Source organism: Vombatus ursinus, unplaced genomic scaffold, assembly GCF_900497805.2.
Source record: "Vombatus ursinus unplaced genomic scaffold, bare-nosed wombat genome assembly UNPS02009173.1, whole genome shotgun sequence".
Lineage (NCBI taxonomy): Eukaryota > Metazoa > Chordata > Mammalia > Diprotodontia > Vombatidae > Vombatus > Vombatus ursinus.
Window position 1 is genome coordinate 1,739,804 of NW_020948951.1, and position 19,946 is coordinate 1,759,749.

At 44.2% G+C, this 19,946-nt stretch overlaps 1 protein-coding gene across 1 annotated transcript in view; it reads right to left on the bottom strand.

The window, feature by feature from the left end:
- CACNA1A (calcium voltage-gated channel subunit alpha1 A) overlaps positions 1–19,946 on the bottom strand; it is a 134,721-nt gene that overhangs the window by 10,415 nt on the left and 104,360 nt on the right. The window contains exons 39-43 of the mRNA XM_027851278.1: positions 7,765–7,872; positions 7,022–7,122; positions 6,115–6,221; positions 5,107–5,245; positions 2,348–2,461 (exon numbers count right to left, since the gene is read on the bottom strand). Coding sequence (XP_027707079.1) covers positions 2,348–2,461; positions 5,107–5,245; positions 6,115–6,221; positions 7,022–7,122; positions 7,765–7,872 — 569 coding nt within the window. The remainder of the gene's footprint in view (positions 1–2,347; positions 2,462–5,106; positions 5,246–6,114; positions 6,222–7,021; positions 7,123–7,764; positions 7,873–19,946) is intronic.

The following is a 19,946-nucleotide window of genomic DNA, read 5'->3' on the forward strand; positions in this document are numbered from 1 at the left end:
TCCATCCATCCATCCATCCATCCATCCATCCATCCATCCATCCATCCATCAGCTTTCGAAGGGTCAAGCCATATCAGACACAAGTTTAGCTCTCAATTCCTGACTATTGTGACAGACATTTGCCTGAACTTGGAGGGTTTTGCTAACACCATCTTTCCCCACACTACCCCCAGGATGAAGCTCAGTCACAGGAGGAGGCCACCTAAGAATGGGGGAGGTACAGCTTTGACTGCTGGGCAAAATAATCAACACCATGGAGTCAGAATTCCCTTCCCATCCCCTGCTGTGCACACCCACACACACATACACACACACATCTTACAACATGGATAGAGGAAAAGCTGACAGGTTGGTAATGCAGCTCAAGAATCAACCACTTAGAAGTCAGCACACACACATGCACATACATCCACATGTGCATGGATATGCACACTCACACCAAGGCCCCTCCCAAAGTCTCAGCTTTATCAGGATGAAAATTACAGTTCACATGAACCTCTGCCATGCTGGGATTGGCCCTTGCTGTAGACATACTGAGGTTGCCCTAGGCCAGGAGCATGCTCATGCGGCACCGGAAGCCTGATGGAATCTGTCCACTGTCTGTCCATCTGTCTGTTAGGGCCTCGGTGTTCCAAGGCCAAGTTCCCTTTAGCAGACCAATTCCTGGGAGTGAGGCATGGATCCCCTTATCCTTCCACATTCTCACCTGTGTCCGTTTGGATTGAACATCAAAAAAGCCAATGCATTTTAAGGGGTACCCATGTCATCACCCACACATGCCACATCCCACCCTTAACCCTTGGAATGGGAGAGCTGGTCACTCCCACTATGTGCTCTGCACAGAGAAGGCACTTAATATTTGTTATATTGTTGAATCAAACTGATCTCCCTAAGTCTTGCCTTTTAGTCCAGCTGCAAGAACAATCCATTGTTTTTCCAAAGTGACTAGAAGACGAGTAAGGTCAGTCTTCTCCCATCACTGCCTTTATCTCACATTCACTACTCCATTGATTTTTAGTGCTCACAAAAAAGCTCCCTCCCTTTCTTCTCCAAGTTAAAAGTGATATATTACCTGTAGTCTCAATTTCACCCACCTTCCTGGGTGTGAAATGTGTAGGGCGCTAGGCCTCAGTACTAATAGGCAGGAAGTATAGAAGGGTTTGGAGTAACTGAGGCCCCATGTAGGAGCAGTAAAGCTGACAATGGCACCCCCAGGAGTCCTGCCTCCAACCTGAATCCCCAATCCGCCACCTTCCCCCAGCCAAAATGGCAGCAGGCTTTAATTGTGTTGACAATGTAGAAGGATTTACAAAGGGAGCTGTCACCACCCTTATCCTTCAGACACTTTCTCATGTTCTGGCTCCTTGGGAAGGGTCTAGCCTCTCTAGCTTAATGAAGGTCTCTCCCCACTTCAGGGAAGTAACAGAGCTCAGACTTGCTGGGCATGATGAAAGGGCTTTCTTGGAGAAGGCCATAGAGGGAATAGATCCAAGGGACTTGTATTTTAGACAGTCCCAGAAACAACTAATCATTTCTTCTTTGTAAGCTCTTCTTTGCCAATATTGAATTTCTCCCCTTTCTTGCCACCCCTCTCTAACCCAAGCAATGGGCCAGATGCCAACATAGACATTGGGGACCCAAACTCATTCAAAGTTAGCCTAATCCAGTTACCAACTAAGGAAGATCCAATGTTGTATACTAAGCCAACAAAAACAGAACAAAACTGGATCCAAGGATGAATAGATTTCCGTTATTAATGCTCCAGCTCATCTCCATTAGCTCTCTGCATTAGCTATCAAATATGTATGTATGTATGTATCTATTCATACACACGTGTATATGTAGATATTGTGGTGGGGGGTAGAGCAAAGTCCCAATGAAGAGATTTCTGAGCGGTCTCCTGACTGGCTCCACCCCCTGAAGCCTCTGGCCTTGGGGAAAAGCTCTCCAAACTCCTAAGGAATCTGCAACATCTTTCTCCTCTATCTATCCAAGCTAGCCTGGCCTTATCCCAAGTAGCCAGGATGCTGTCTGTACCTCTCAGGTAGAGTTTTTTCTTCAGTGTTTTTCTTCATGTTTTTCTTCAGTTCCTCTGTATTCAGCTCCTTATCCCTATCCCCAACTCCCTACACCATGGAACACTTAATAAATGATGACCTATACTCCCCAGAAAGGGAAGGTATATCTTTCAAAAGTACAAAATCTGGGGGGAATATACCCCACCCCTCTGGGGTTGAGGCTACAGAGCAGAATTGGAAGCCTCCTTAGGCAACAGCTGCTCTCTGGGGGAGAGGGCCCTCTGTGGGCTCACCTGCCCCCTTGGAAGGTTCCGATGAAAGCCCCTCACCTGGTTTTCAGCTGGGAGCCGGGGCATGGAGGTGGCTCTGCCCTGCCCTTCCATAGGGAGGTAGTGGTCGCTGTCTGAGTAGCCGTCCTTCCCCATCTCTCTCATCTCCACAGACTGCAGGGGACACAGCAAGGGGGTGGGTGAGCCTGAGGCTTGAAGCGTGTGGAGCCAAGAGGATCCCAAAGCAGAACCAGGAGTCCTGGGCACTAGCTCTGGCTTCTCCTATCCTACTGGCCAATCAGCCTAGCAGATGGATGCTCATGTGGTGAATACTTTATAAGTGATTCGCATGCCGTGTGAAAATGTTTAGCTCCCATGGGCTTTACCACAGGCTTTCCTAGTCAGTTGTTACACTTCGATTAATTAATACGTCTAATAAATAATGTTAGGTCTACACTGTAGACCTTACTTTCAGTTCTCTTCTTTCCTGACTACTTTAGGGCTGGGGTTGGGGAAAGAGAATTCTAAATTACTTCATAGTCTTAACATCTTTGGACTGGCCCTGAGGTGGTAGGCTTAGCATCAGTAGATTGACTGGCCATCCCATTTTAGCTCTTTGGCCTGGTGGCCCATGTCTCACTTGCCTTCCCTGCCCAGGGGGAGAAAAGGGGATCTGTGCTAACTCAGTAAAAAGGACTGTGAGAAACCAAACAGAAAGGGATATGAGACAGTCTTGCTTGTTCTTGATTTTTCTTTTTGCCACCTTCTGCCCACCCCCACCCCCATGTCCCCTTGCCCTTCACATTGTTTTTTTTGTCCCTTAGCTTGGAAAGTGACAGTCCACTTTCTCCCTGGCAAAAGAAGCCAAGGGAGGCTGCTGACTTCTGTCATTGTTCTCTCTTTGAGGAAGTGAAACCCTTATCTTACTGTGACTAGCAATGTGGGTCATCCTTGACTATAAAGTATTTATGATTTTATAAAATCACAATTCAAGTTTTACGGGAAATCCTTCCCCTGGGATTTGTCTGGCACCTGAGATATGTCATCAAAGGGAACTTGGGGAGATGGGGTGGGCTGATGACTTTTTCTTTTTTTTTTTTTGTTTGTTTTGTTTTGTTTTTTTTTTTTTGGGGGGGGCAATTGGGGTTAAGTGACTTGCCCAGGGTCACACAGCTAGAAAGTGTCAAGTGTTTGGTCTAAGGCTGTTTTTGAACTCAGGTCCTTCTGACTTCAGGGCCGGTGCTTTATCTACTGCACCACGTAGCTGCCCCCTGATGACCTTTTCTTAAAATAGCAGTATCGCTCATTGGATTAAAGGTATGTCTTATGCCTCTATGCTGCAAATTATTACAGTATTTAGAACTGGAAGGACCTTTGGGATCTTCTGGTCCAACCCCTTTATTTTACAGATGGGGAAACAGAGGCAGTAAGTAGCATAGCCAGGACTCAAGCCCAGTTTCTCTCTGTGCCCTTTCCACTATAGTAGGATGCTTTCTGAGAACCACAGATAGAACTCAGACCTGGAGATAGGTTGTCAGCAAATGGCTTTGGAACAGGAAGGGAAAGAAGGCAGCTTGTCTGTCTCCAGGGTGCTGGGTCAGGGTTGGAAACTATAAAGGCTCCCTATAGTAGCTAGACCTAGGTGTTTATAACAGGAGATGATGGAGCAAAGAATGTTGAGTTGGTATTAACAAACAGCTCATTAATATGTTTTAGATAAACAGCCTAGGACAGAGAGACATGGGTCAGAGGGGAAGGATGGACTCCTTGGTAGCTAGAGCTACAAAGACCTTAAGAGTGGTAGAGAGAACTCTTTGTGGGTCTGACTGATTTTAAGACCACAGGATTTAGAGGGGGATGCTAAAGACCAGAGAGGTTATGACTTGCTTAAGGCCACATTGCTAGGGAGTAGTAAAGCAGGGTTTTGAACCCAGGTCTTGCAACTCTGGCTAGATCCAGTGCTCTCTGGACACCACCCAATGCAGAACCACCTCTGATAGGTGTGCTGCTGTAGACAGAGCCCTGGACTCCAGAGAGAGAGACTCGAGAAGCTCTGGGACCCTGATTCTATTCTGTTACCTCTCTGAGCCACAGTTGCCTTATCTATAAAATGGGAATAATTCAATACCTACCTCATCAGGTTATTTTATTTTATTTTATTTTCATTTTTCTGTGAGGCAATTGGGATTAAGTGACTTGTCCAGGGTCACACAGCTAGTGAGTGTCATGTGTCTGAAGCTGGATTTGAACTCAGGTCCTCCTGACTCCAGGGCTGGTGCTCTATCCACCGCGCCATCTAGCTGCCCCCCTGCCCCCCATCAGGTTATTTTAAAGAAAGCCCTATGGAGAGGGGAGGATTTGTAATTTTTCTGCAGATACTGTGGTATATAGCGTCAGAGGCAGTCACTCTAAAAGCTGTGTGCCAGCCAAGCCAAGCTGTGTCTGCGTGTAGCTACGTCTAGCTATGTTAGGATAAGAGCTCTATCCTCTGGACATGTTTCTGTTTTTACTTTTCCCTTCCTTGCTTACCTACTAAAGCCCCACTTTGAAAAATAGTTTTGTCTTCATCCAGGCCAAGAGAGGCTAGGAGTGGACAGAGAGTGGCCCCTGAGGCTGTGTTATTCTTTAGGCTTGGGCTATTAGGGAGGGAGTCAGTTTCATACTTTGTTTCTTCTCTCTTCACTGACCCTTTCTCATCCTATTCCTCTCACTTTGCTTCCTCCTTGGCTCAGTGCCCTTCCTTTCCCTAAGTGAAGTAGGAATTAGCAAGCAAGACTTGATCCTTTGTGGGCCCTATTTGGGCACGAGAACATAAGTACCTGAGAGCTGGGTCGGCTGTTGGGCAAATCATCAGGAGGTCCTCGTTCAGGGCTCCACGTCCCTGTCTTCTGGAACATCTCCTGGGCACGCTGGGTCACCCAAGATGGACTCTCCTTCATGCCACCTTCATGGGCCAGACTGCAAAGGTGGGACAGAGAAATAAGCAGTAAGTCCCTCCTCCCCCTGTGCCTATACCTCTCCTAAACATCCCATAATTTGGTTAAGAAATTAGAAATCTGTGTCTTATTCCCTCTCCAAGAATGTGAGGTCCTGGAGAGCAGGATCTTCAGCTCTGTGTGGATGCTCTGCAAATGTTTGCTAAACTGAAATGAAAATGGCAGGGTGGTCCCTTGGCCTACTCCTCTGCACCCACTTCCCCTGAGAGCAAGGCACCCTCCTGGCCTCTCAATAGGATGATCTCATTTAAGTGCTCGGGGACCAGCAGGGACAAGCACAGTAGGGAGCCCTTCCCCTCAAACTACCAATCCCTTTCCCCACTCTCATCCCTATCCCTTGAAGAGGGAACTCAGTGTTCCCACTCCCTTGGGCTTGCTCCCAATGTGGGCCATGGTCCTTGAAATGCATGCCTCCTACTGGGTAGTCATGGTCACTCACATTGTTTGGATGAGACGTGAAGTCACCAGCCACGTCTTTTTGGCAAGATAGAGGACCACTGGGCCTTACCAAATGCCTCTACACTCTTTGTTTGGCTGGGCAGTACTGACTCCCTTTTTGGCATTGTCATCTCACCAACTGTTGCACTCCCAGAAACAAGGTTTTTTTCCATATACCCTACAGCTGGATCCTCCCATATGTGTTGTCTCCCCTAATTAGAATGAGAACTCCTTAAGCACAGGGACTGTTCTGCCTTTCTATTTGTATCAGTTGCTTAGCACAGTGCTTGGTACATAGTAAGCTTTTTTTTTTTCATTCATTCTTTCAAAAAGCAGAGTGTCAGAAGTGTGGGAGAGGGGGTGCCTACTGTGATCACTCTGGGCCATACTTACAGTCCTCCTTGTTCCAGTTGGGAAGATGGGAGGGCATTCTGACCAGGGCCACCCTCCTGAGTCGGGGATGGTGGCTCCATGCGCTGAAACATCAGTGGTGTCCGGTTCTGTAGGAACAGATGATAATTCAGAGGGAAATAAGGCCAGCCTGGTATCTCAGTTGGGTGTCTGTGATTATGAAATAACCAAGACGTGGGGCTTGGAGGCTCACAGGTGAAAAGAGAGAAGGATGAGGAAGAGGGTAAGGGACAAGGGAGGAGGAAAAGAGGGAGAAGGGAAGAGAAGAAAGTGTAGAAAAGTAGGAGTGGGCAGGGGCAGAATCACTCCTCTGTTTGAAGAAGAAACCTGAGGCACAGAGAAGCTGAGAAATATATGATCTCAGGGAGGCTTCTCTGGCTTGGGAAGGGGTGGCAGAAACTGCAGGAGGACCTTTCCTCAAAGAAAGGCTGAATAAAGTTAAAGGAGTTTGTATTTCTGAGTCTGGAGATGGCTGAGGAAGGATACTTAATGTCACTCTCCTAGAACGTGAGAGTTCGTTTTTATAAGGAGATCAGTACTTTCTGTTTTCCAACTTCAGTAAATATACAGTAGAAAAAAATTATGAGGAATGGCTAATAAGGGAAACCCAGGTAAGATACCTAGGGAACTCCCAGAAGCCGTGTTTAGGGAGAAAAGAAGATTAGCCAAAGGAGGGTGTGGAAGCGCCTCTTTGAACAGCCTCATAGCAAGGCAAGGGGATGGACAAAGTCTGGGACACCAGTGGAGCCTCCCTCTTCTTCCCCTTCTAGATGAACAAGGAGACAGAGATAGCCCAGGCCCTCTCTGGCCTCTGGCTGATGGGCCCCAGTTAGACTTCCCCTTTGTGGTGAAGCTGGGCCAGGCTGTAGCAGTCTGGGTCTATACTTGCCTGCTCCTCCCTCAGGGCCTGTAACTTCTTTGCCTTGCTCTGTCGGTAATACTCCATGATCATCATGGCTGCGTATATCTTGCCCACTGTCAAGTCTGTAGCTGTGGGCAAATGGGACAGGCAGGCTCCATGTGAGAGAGACCCAGCGCAGATCTCCAACCCAGTTCCAGCCAGTATCTCTTTGCCTTTCTGAAGCACCCAAGCCTATTTCAGAAGGGAACTTGGGGCCCAAGGAGAATCATAGGAATGGGAGGTAGTGGGCCAGAAGAGAAAGGTAAGTAACTGAGCTGGGATTTGAACCCAGGTTCTTTTACTCCAAATCTAGTCATTTTTCCTCTATCCCTGATGCCTCCCTCTGTCCTCTGCTGCCTCACAGAGTGTTAGGGCTAGAAGGTGCTTTCGAGATTACTTCATCGGGGGTCAGGGCCTGCCTTCTAGGTCACTGCTTTAACCATTAGTTTGTACTGCCTCTTAAGAGGCAGGTGTGTGGCTGCATCTGTCCTTTGTTCCCACCATGCCTCCACCCTCTTCAAACCTGGAGGAACCTGCCAGCTGTCTCCCTGACCATTCTTCCCTCCAGCATGGTTTCCCCACCCCATCCTTCTTTCTTTGCAGACTTTACAACATTAGCCCAGGAGCTTTCTCCAAAACTCCTACCCCAGAATAAGGAGCTGGTCTAGGGCCTCACGGTAGAGGCTGCTCTTCTCCTGGGGCCTGGAGGAAGTATTGGGAATCATTCTTACATTTGTGGGGGGTGACGAGGAGGTCAAGTGTCTTTTGTGAAAGGTTGGGCCAAATGGCCATCATCTCCTTCCGTAACTCCGCGTCCATCTGCTGTTTGTCTGCTCCCCCTGTAAGATCAGTCAGAGAACACAGTGAATGTGGGGCTGGGCTGGCCTTCATAGCCTGCTCTCCGGCCCCATCCATCTGGCCATCCCTGGCCACAGACTGGATTTCTGGTAGCAGCCCTTCCCCTAGTCTCAGTGGGCTGGTTTGAGCCAGGCCTGTGCTGTTAGGTAGAACTTCTGCCTGAGGAGCTCTGGAAGTGACAGGGGCCTAAGGCTGGCAGGAGGTTTCCAAGGGCTGGACATGAGTCTGGAATTTAAACTTGGATATCTAAGCCTGAAGAGGAGACTGGGGGAAGTCAGCAATGGGAACTAAAATTCTACCTGCCTGCTGGACAGCTCCATCCAGGGTGGACCACCAACACCTCCAACATCTCATGTGTCTAAAACTGACTTTGGCTTCCCCTAAAATAGCCCTTCCCCCCAATTCCTGCTTCTGTTGAAAGCACCATTGTCCTTTCAGTCTTCCACGATTATGCTATCAGTCACTTTTGACTCTTTCTTTCCCATCACACCCCACATTCCATCAGTTATCAAGTCCTGGCATTTCTATCTTAGCAATGACTCAAACTTGTTCCCTCCTCTCCATTGTTAGCACGTGTTTGGCACACAGTAAGTGCTTAATAAATGTTAAATGACTAAGTCAGGTCCTTATCTCACCTAGATTATTGTAATATCCTCCTAACTGGTCTGTCTCTGTCTGTTCCCTGTGCAATGCGTTCTGCATGCCAATGGCTGAAGTAATCTGCCTAACACATTGCGATGGTCACAGCAGTCCTATTTCAAAACTTATTGACACCCCATTTTTTACTAAAGTTTAAACTCTTTTCCCTGTCCTCTCAGTCTGATTCCTACCTACCTGTCCAGTTTTATCCTATTTCCCCCCTTTGTATATTTTTTCATTTTAGCCAAAGTGGCCTAGTCCATGTTCCCTGTTCTTGCCCTCCTTTTTCTTAGATCCATGCCTTTGCCCACCTCACCTTTTCATTTCCATCTGTTGAGATCTTTGAGGCTCACCTCAAATCACCAAGTCTTTTTTGAGGCCTTCCCTAGCACCCCTCGGTGAAAGTGACTTCTCCTTCAGCAAATATCTCACAGTTCTCTGTTCTATTACATCCCTTCATGTCTTACTTGAGTACATGTTATATTGCCCTCTATTAGAACATGAACACCTTCAGAATGGGATCTTTAACTATTAGGTTGGACCGCCTGTCAGGAAGCAGGCTTGTGGCTGCATCTATTCCAACACTAGGTAAGCAAAGAGTTTCATATGTATGGTACAGCCAGCCCTGTGAGGGGAGAATGTCCCAGTCATCCAGGCTGCATGCACAGTAGGCCAGGCTGAAGAGTGTACCCCATGGGTAGTGAAATGAAGCTCAAAGGTAAAATGCCCTTCAGAAGTCCCCCAGTTAGGGAAAAGGCCGTGACTGCACCCCTGAGGTCAGTAGCGTAGTCCTAAGATCTCAAAAAATGTGGTGATGAGATCTTAGGAACAAAACACCTCCATAGGGACATGGGCCCCCAAGGAGGGAAACCTGCTAAGAAGAGTCAGAATGAATGCTCACCACTTTGGCATCATCCTCCCCCTCCTGTTTGCACCCCACCCCATCCCACCCCATCCCCTTCCCTCTGAGATTACTTCCCATTTACCCAGAACAGATCCTGTATGTATCTTGTCTCCTCCATTAGAATCCCTTGTGGGAAGGGATCATGTTTTTGTCTCTCTTTATATCCTCAGCACTCAGCCCAGTGCCTTGGGCATAATAAGCATTTAACAGCAAGGTGGTACGGTATATAGTTCACCTGGCCTGGAGTCCGAACAGACCTGAATTTAAATCTGCCCTCAGACACTTACTAGCTGTGTGACCCTGGATAAGCCCCTTAACTTCTCTTTGCCTTGGTTTCCTCACCTATAAAAAGGGGATAATAACAGCACCAATGACTCTCTCCAGAGTTACTCATCATCTCTTAATTGCTAGATCTAAAAGTCTTTTCTCAGTCCTCATCCTTCTTGGCCTCTCTTAGCCTCTGACATTATTGATCACCCTCTTCTCCTGGAAGCTCTTGCTCTCTGGATTTTTGTGACACTGCTTTCCCCTTATTCCCCTTCTAACTGTGTGATGACTCCTCATTCTCCTTTGCTGGATCTTTATCCAGGTCACATTTACTAACTGTGTATATCCTCCAAAGGTCGGTCCTTGGCACTCTTCTCCCTCTCACTCCCATTGATTCAATTGCCATCTTTAGGCAGATTCAATCTCAGAATTTTGTTTTCCAAGTCTTAACCTTCTTTACTGACCTCCAATCACGTCATCAACTGCCTATTGGGCATCTCCAACTGGATGTCCCATAGACATCTTAAACTCAATATGTCCAAAACTGGACTCATTACCTGTCCCCCTAAACCCTCATTTCTTCTGAACTTCCATTATTGTTGAGGGCATTAACATCCTCCCATTTATCTAGCATCACAACTCAAGTGTCACCCTTGACTCCTCACTCTTACCCCACATATCCAATCTGTTGCCAAGTTTTTTCTACCTTTTCAATATTTGTTTTTCTTCACAGCCACTGCCCAGGTGCAGGCCCTCATCACCTTATGCCTGTACTACTGCAGCAGTCAGCTGGTTGGTCCCAAGTATCTCCCTACTCCAGATCATCTTCCATTCAGCTGCCACAGTAATCTTCCAAAGCACATGTTAGACTGTGCCACTCTTCTACTCAATAAACCCTAGTGGCTGCCCATCAAATCCTCCATTTGGCCTCTAAAGCTCTTTATACTCTGTTTCTTACCTTTCTAATCTTCATACTTTCTCTCTACATATTCTACAGTCTAGCCACATCTGCCTTCTTGCTGTTCCTCAAACAGGATACCCCATCTCCCATCTTCATGCCTTTGCACTGGCTGTCTCCTGTGTCTGCAGTGCTCTCCCTCTTCTCCTCTCTGCTTCCTAGCTTCCCCAGGTTCCTTCAATATCGGCTCAAATTCCACCTTCTGCAGGAGACCTTTCCCTATCTCCTCTACTGTGACTTCCTTCTGAGGTTGCCTGCAGTTTGCCTTGTATAGGTATGCACATAGTTGTTTGCACCTGTAAGCCCATGTTATCTCCCATGTTAGATTGTAAGCTCTGTGAGGGCAGGGCTGTATTTTTACCTTTCTTTATTTCTCTAGCCCTTAGCACAATGTCTGGCACACAGCAAGTGTTTAATAAATGCTTGTTGGTTTGACTTGGATTTGTGAATAGAAAATTTCAAAGATGGTGGCAGTCATGTGGGGAGCTGTTGTTCTGAAACAGATTCTGACCAAGAAGTAGGAATTGGTTGTTGATGAGAACCGTGGAGGAGGTTCTCACTTTCTCCAGCACTTGTGATAGGGAGAAGGAAAGTCACTGTAGCCTGCCACGTGCCCTAAATTTGGTAGGAGCTGATTTCCAAGGGTTCAGAGGAAGGATCAGGGGCAACCCATGCACTAAAACTCTCCTAGGGAAGTTGGTCCAGGAAGGACATAAAGCTGTCCAGGATGCAATTCTGGAGACACTTAGGAGAAGGCAATCCTGAGAGGAGGAAAAAGGGGGGTTGTCTAAAAAGACCACTGTGGATAGATGGGGACTTACCAACCAGCTTTTCTTTTAAACAGGCATGTAAACAATGGAAGCAAAGTGGTTAACAGCATATGAAACAAACTCAAGGCATCAGGCTGTAAGAATAGTGTGAGTAGAGTGAAAACTCAGAAGAAGTCAAGACTGGGGAGGAATGCTCAGGATAACAAGAGAAAGGTAGGAAGGAAGAGGACCACTGCTCAGGGGGATGACAGAGAGACAGGAAAACTACTCAACTCTTCTGTTATCTCTATAAAAGAGGATGCTCTTTAGATCAGAAAGGACCAAACACAAAGAGCTAATAGAGAGTTGACTCCCAAGGTAGATAAGGAGATACCAAGAGAGTACCTAACTACCCTAGAAGAGTATAAGACAGAACGTAAGCTTTATCCTAGGACACTGAGAGAGACTGCAGATATGACTGCTGAGCTTTGGCGTGTGATCTCTGAAAGATTATGGAGAAGCAGGAAGGGTCAAATGGAAGAAAAGAAGGGAGAGGGGAAGAAAGAAAAGAAGGAGAAGGAGGAGTCACAAAACCATAGGCCAGTGAGCTTGACTTTAATAGGTGGATGGAAGTCCAGAATGTATGAACTAGGATGGTTAGAGAACATTTTGAAAAGGAAGTGGAGATCACAAAAAAAAAAAAACCCAACAAAAACCCAGCACTGCATCATTAAGAATAGATCAATTGAGCAAATATTATTAAGCGCTGACTGTGTGCCAGGCACTGTGCTATATGCAGGGGTTTTAGAAATAAAGATGCAACAGTCTCTGCCTTCAAGGGGCTTACATGGGAGGTGGAGGGGGTAGGAGATATAACACCTTCACAAATAAATCTATTACAAAGAAAACTGAGTAAAGAGAAAGCACTACCCACTGGACAGATCAGGGAAGGCTTCAGGAGAAGGTGACCCTTGTGTTGAGACTTGAAGGAAGGCAAAGATTCTAACAGGAAGAGATGATGGAGTATTGAGGTTGAGGAATGGCTAAAATGTGGAATTTTAAAAGGGCAGTGGTACTAAATAAAACTAAAAAAGCCAGCAAGCATTTATTAAATCCTTAGTAAGTGTTAGCTACAGTGCCAAGTGGTGGGTCTATGAAGAAAGGCAAATCTCCTTCATCTCCCCCCAAAACCACCTGCTTTCAGGGACTATACATACATATATGTGTGTGTGTGTGTGTGTGTGTACATGTGTGTGTGGGCATATATGTGTGTATATATACATATACATACATACAAACCAATGAAGGAGAGAACATGCAAATATGTAGACACTCAGGTATCTACACAAGATAGAGACAGTATGTTAAGATAATTTGAAAGGGGAAAGCATTAGCAACTGGGGAGATCAAGAAAGGCCTCCTAAAGAAGGTAAGATTTGAGCTGAGCTTTGAAGAAGTCAGTGAAACTAGGAAGCAGAGATCAGGAGGCAGAACATTCCAGGAATGGGGAATAGTTAGTACCAAATAGGAGATGGAGCATCACATTTGAGGAAATGCAAGTAGATTCATGCTCTTAGATTGTAGAGTGTATAGAGGGGAGTAAGTAAGGTATAAGAAGTACTGAAAAGTCAAAAGAGTCCAGGTCGTGAAGAGCTGGAAATACCAGAGAACTCTATGTTTGATCTTGAAAGACACAGGGAACCCCTAGAGCTCACTGAGAAGGGGATGGGTGACATGGTCAGACCTACAACTTAGAAGAATCGCCTTGGCACCTGTGTGGAGTATGCATTAGAGTGAGGAGGACCTTGAGGCAGGTAGACCAGTTATTGCATTTGTCTGAGAGAGGTGATGAGGAAACCTAGATGGTACACTTGAAAATGATAGGGGCAGCTAGATGGCACAGTGGATAGAGCTCCAGCCTTGGAGTCAGGAGGACCTGAGTTCAAATCAGGCCTCAGACACTTGACACTTACTAGCTGTGTGACCCTCGGCAAGTCACTTAACACCGATTGCCTCACCAAAAAAAAAAAAAAAAAAAGAGAGAGTGTTTGGGGGAAAGATCATGAGTTCTTTTTTGGGCATGTTGAGTTTGACATACCCACAGGACATCAAGTTGGAGATTCATAACTGTAGCTCATTAGAGAGACTAGATGGGGCTAGAAATATGGATGTTGGAATCTTCTGCATAAAGAAGATAACTGGACTTATGGGCGTTGATGACATTGCCAAGTGGGACAGTATAGAGTGAAAAGAGAAAAGAGTCTTGCACAGGGGCCTTGAAGGATACTCATGGTTAGTGGGTATGGCTTGGATAAAGATCCAGCAAAAAGAGACTGAAGATCATCTGACAATAGGAGGAATACCAGGAGAGAACAATGTCATGAAAACCTAGGAAGGAGATTGTATCCAGAAGGAGAAGATGATCGATAGTATCAATGAAGATTGAGAAAGTGCCATTAGGTTTGACAGTTAAAAGATTATCAGTAACTCTGGAGAGGGAAGCTTGAGTTGAATGATGAAGTTGGAAGCCAGACTGCAGATTATTTAGTAGAGAGGTAGTCTGCCAGGTGGCACTGTAGCCACCCTGTAAGTTTTGTCACCTAGCTATGACTCTGAAGGCAGAAAAAATAAGATTATCTCCTCCCTTGTTCTGAACACTGTGCTTCTCTGAGTAGCCTAAGATAGCATTAGTTTTTTGGGTGCCATATTGAATTGCTAATTTACTGAATTTTCATTTCAGTACATTAAAACTCTTAAGACCTTTTTATGTGAACTGTTGTCTAGCCACGCTTTCCATATTTTGCATTTATTGAAGTTGATTGTTTGATCCTAGATATGGTGTTGTTGTTCAGTCATTTTTCACTTTTTGTGATCCCAGTTAGGGCTTTCTTGGCAGAGATACTGGAGTGGTTTGCCAATTCCTTCTCCAGTTCATTTTATAGAAGAGGAAACTGGGGCAAACAGGGTTAAGTGACTTGCCTAGAGTCACACAGGTGGTTTGTGATCAGATGTATTACTTTACCTTTATGTCTATTAAATTTCATTTAAATAGATTTGACCCATTATCCTCATAGTCTCTCTAGATCTTTTTGGAACTTGACCTTGCCATCCAACATTTTAGCTCTCACTTCCAACTTGGTGCCAGATGCAAATTTTTTTTTCTTTTTTTTTTGGTGAGGCAATCGGGGTTAAGTGACTTTCCCAAGGTCACACAGCTAGTATGTGTCAGATTTGAACTCAGGTCCTCCTGACTTCAGAGCTGGTGCTCTATCCACTGTGCCACCTAGCTGCCCCTGAGATGCAAATTTTTTAAGCATACCATCTATGTATGCCTTTAGGAAATCAGCTCCAGAGGGATGAATGATGTTCAAGTAATATCCTGAAGTCACAGAGAAGCAATTCCAATGAGGAATAAAATATGTGTGTTCTTAAGAGACCAATGTAGATGGACAGGGAACTCACCAACCAACTTAGCTGTTTTTTTTTGATTTTGGGTTTTTTTTTAAGTACAGAAGATGAAAGCAAAGCCAGGTAACAGAGAGTGAACATGAGAATGTAGCATGGTCCTATAAAAATGTCTGGAATGCTAAACCTCAGAATGAGGTGAGGCTGGAAAGGGAACCTAAGGCCAATAAAAAGGTATGTTTTAGTTATGTTGGGAGAAAAAGGTACAAAGAAGGGATAGGACATTTGCTGGAGGAGAATGAGATGATGATAACTGACCATAGGGAGAAGGCAGCAACTGCTCATTCATATTTTGTTTTCTTTGCAAAGAAGAGATGACCTTTACACTGGAAATGACAAAACAAAAATGACTAACAAGAAGTCAGTACCTAAGAGAGGAGCTAGTAAGGGTGCCTCACTGCTCCCTTATGAATTCAAGGCACTTCACCCAGATGAACTACAAGCAAGGGTCCTGAAAGAACTGGCAGTTGTGATACTAATATTCGAGCAAACATGGAAAATGAAAGTTGTACCTTAGGATCAGTGAAGGGTGAATGTTGTCCTGATTTTCAAAGAGTGGGATGAAAACAGAGTCTGTAACATATAGGTCAGTGAGCTTGACTTGGATTCCTGGGAAAAGTCTAGAATGGATCACTAAAGAGATGATTGGTGAGCCTAGATAGGGAAGTAGTGATAGGGAAGAGAATGGAGCCACTATTGCTTCATTAAGCATAGGTCATGCCAGACTAACATCATTTCCATTTTTTGACAGGATTACTAAACCAGTAGATGAAGGGAATTCTGTGGACATGATTTACCTTTTTTGCTAGAGTATCTCCACCTTATGGAAAAGATGAAAAGATATGACCCATGATGCTGATATAATCAGATGGATTCTGAATAGGATAAGTTGCCAGACTCAAAGAGTTTGTGTTAATGGTTTGACATCAACATGAAAGTCTCCAGAGATCTATGCTTCACTATGTGCTCTTTAACATTTTTGTGAATGATTTGGATAAAGGCATAGATATACTCATCATATTCTCAAATAACACGAAGCTGGGAGGACTAGCCAACACACCATGAAGGAAAGGCTATAACTCAGGCTATTCACTAGAAGGACTAATACTAAAACTGAAGCTTAAATATTTTGGCCACATAATGAGATAGAGTCAGGTCCAAAAGGACCTTGAAAGGGCAGAACATTGGGCAAAATTTAATAAGATGAAATTCAGTACGGATAAATGAAAAGTCTTACATTGGGCAAAAAAAAATTACAAGTATGATTTGAGAAGTGTGGTTAAAAAGCAGTTATTCTGAAAAGGATCTGGAAATTTCAGGACTATAAGCTCAAGATAGTAAGCAGGGTGATATAGCAGACCCCTCCCCCCCAAAAAAAGCTAATTCAGTCTTGGGCTCAATTAAGAGGGGCATAAATTCCAGGAATAGGGAGGTGAAAATCCCCTTGTATTCTGCCTTCCTCAGGCCTCATTTGTAGTACTGTGTTGAATTCAGAGCACAGACTGTTTAAGAAAGACACTGATAAGCTGGAGAATGTCCAACAAGTATGATGAAGGGCCTTAAGCTCATGTCATATGAGAATCATTTGAAGGAACTGGGAGTTTTTAGTCTGGAGAGAAGAAAACTCGGGGGTAACATGAGCTCTCTTTAAGTATTTGAAGAGTTTGTCTTATGGAGAAAGGATTAGACTTCTTCTGTTTGACTGCAGAGGGTCCAACCAGGAGCAAAGGGAAGAAGTGGCAAGGAGACTAGCTTAGGCTTGTATGTCAGGAAAACTTGCTAACTATTAGAGCTCTCCAAAGTGAAATGGGGGTGCCTTGAGAGGCAGTGAATTATCCTTCCTTAGAGATCTTGAAAATGTAGCAGAATGACTAGTCAGATGTGCTATGGTATCAGCTACTAATGCCATTTTAGGTGACTAAGAGAAGCAATTCAATATGGCACCCCCAAAAACTAATGCTTCTTCCTCCTGGAAATTACACCCTAGGTAAGCTCCTGGTCCCTGTGTCCCGTTGTATCTCCTTTGCACATAAATTCCTATTTATGGCTCTGTCTGCCTTAAGCAGTCAACATTTGGAGTGCTGTGTTCAGTTAGGAAGGTCATTGATAAACTGGAGAGCATTCAGAGGAAGGCAGACAAGATGATGGGGAACCTCAGGATAATATCACATGTGAGGATCAGTTGAATGCACTCGGGATGTTTAGCTCGCAGAAGACTTGGCACTGTCTTCAGAGATGTGAAGTGATGTCATGAGGAAGAGGGACTAGATTTGTTTTGTTTGGCCCTAGAGGAGAGAACTCAGAGCAACAGGAGGAATAGATAGAAAAGCAAGTTTATACAATATGAAAAACAACTTCCTAATAATTAGAGCAATCTAGAAATAGGATTGATTGGCTCTGGAGGTAGGGGTGTCTGGGCAGCCACTTAGAAATAATAATAATAGCTGGTCTCATATAGCATTTTGAGATTTGTGAAGCACTGTATATACATGATCTCATTTGATAATTACGATGACCCCATGAGGTAGGCACAGGTATTACAATCCCCATTTTGTAGATAAAGAAAGAGGCTCAGAGAGGTTGTGACTGACCTATAGTCACACACCTACTAAGTGTAGTTGGGATTCAAACCCAGGTCCCTACTATCCCCAAGTCCAGCATTCTCTCTATTATACCATGTTGTGTCTGTATGGCTGTAGAGGGCATTCTTGGTCAGGTATAGGTTGAACTAGCTGGTGGCCTCTGAGATTGTTGTAGTTCAGTCATTCAGTCATGTCTGACTCTTTATGACCCATGGACCATAGCACACCAGGCCTTGCTGTCCTTTCTGTCCTCCACTATCTCCTGAAGTCTGTCCAAGCTCATGTTCATTGCTTCCATGACACTATCTACCCATCTCATCCTCTGCCATCCCCTTTTCCTTTTGCCTTCAATCTTTCCCAACATCAGGGTCTTTTCCAGTGAGTCCTCATGTGGCCAAAGACACATTCCAGTGTCTTCTCATTATGTGGCCAAAGTATTTAAGCTTCAGTTTTAGTATTAGTCCTTCTAGTGAATCACCTGAATTAATTTCTTTTAGTATTGACTGATTTGATCTCCTCACTGTCCAACAGACTCTAAGGAGTCTTCTTCAGCACCACAGTTCAAAAGTGTTAGTTTTCCTTGTAGTCCAATTTTCACAGCATATGTTGCTAGTGGAAAAACCATAGCTTTGATGATACAGACTTTTGTTGGCAAACTGGTATCTCTGCTTTTTAGTATACTGCCCAAATTTGCCATAACTTTCCTTCTAAGGAGCAAGCGTTTTTTAATATCATGGCTACAGTTGCCATCTGCTATGGTCTTTGAGTCCAAGAATATAAAATCTGACACTGCTTCTATTTCTTCTTTCTCTATTTTCCAGGAAGTGATGGGATCAATGGCCAAGATTTTATAGAGTTTTTTTATGTTAAGCTGCTAGCTTTTGCACTCTCCTCTTTCATTCTCATCAAGAAACTTCTTAATTCTTCTTTATTTTCTGCCATTAGAGTGGCATCATCAGCATATCTGAGATTGTTGATATTTCTCCTGTCAACCTTAATTCTGGCTTTTGATTTGCCCAGTCTGGCATTTCATATGATGTATTCTGCATAAAAGTTAAATAAATAATGTGACAATACTCAGCCTTGCTGTACTCCTTTTCCAATCTTAAACCAATCAGTTGTTCCACTTTGGTTCTAACTGTTGCTTCTTGGCTCACATACAGGTTCTTGAAGAGACAAGTAAGATGATCTAGTACTCCCTTCTCTTTGAGAACTTGCCACATTTTGTTGTGATCCACACAGTCAAAGGCTTTAGTGTAGTCTATGAAGCAGAGTAGATTTTTTTTTGGAACTCCCTTACTTTCTCCATAATCCAGCAAATGTTGGCAATTTGGTCTCTAGCTCCTTTGCCTCTTAAAAAACCAGCCAGTTCTTCTGGTAATTCTTGGTTCATATATTGCTGAAGCCTAGCTTTCAGAATCTTAGGCATAACTTTGCTGGCATGTGAAATGGTCATAATTGTTTGGTAATTTGAACATTCCTTGGCATTGCCCTTCTTTAGGATTGGGACATAAACTGATCTTTTCCAATTCAGTGGCCACTGCTGAATTTTCCAAATTTGCTGGCATATTGAGTGCAGCACTTTAATAACATCATCTTTTAGGGTTCAAAGTAGCTCAGCTGGAATTCTGTCACCTCCACTAGCCTTCTTATTAGCAATGCTTCCGAAGACCCACTTGACTTCATTCTCCAGGATGTCTGGCTCTAGGTCAGTACCTATACCATAGTGGTTATCATTTATGTTAAGATCTTTCTTGTATAATTCTTCTGTATATTCTTGCCACCTCTTCTTAATCTCTTCTACTTCTGTTGAGTCTCTACCAATTTTATCTTTTATCATGCCCATTTTTGCATGAAATGTTCCTTTGATATCTCATTTTCTTGAAGAAATCTCTTGTCTTTCTCATTTCTATTGTTTTCTTCTATTTCTTTGCATTACTCAATTAAGAAAACCTTATCTCTCCTTGCTAGTCTCTGGAATTCTCCATTCAGTTGGATATATCTTTCCCTTTCTGCTTTACTTTTTGCTGTCCTTCTTTCCTTAGCTATTTGCAAAGCCTCATTGGAAAGCCACTTTGCTTTCTTGCTCTTCTTTTTCTTTGGAATGTTTTTTGTTGCTGTCTCCTGTACAATATTGTGAACCTCTGTCCATAGTTCTTTAAGCCCTCTATCTACCACAACTAATGACTTAAATATGTTCATCACTCATGTTCATAAAGGATGTTATTTAGGTCATACCTGTATGGTCTGATGATTTTCCTTACTTTCTTCAATTTAAATCTGAATTTTTTAATAAGAAGCTCATGGTTTGAGCCATAGTCAGCTCCAGATCTTGTTTTAACTGACTGAATATACCTTCTCCACCTTTGACTGTAAAGTATATAGTCAATCTGATTTCAATATTGACCATCCGATGATGTCCGTGTGCCTTTTGGGTTGTTGAAAAAGAGCCTGGTCCCTGCCCTGCTTAATTTTATACTCCAAGGCCAAA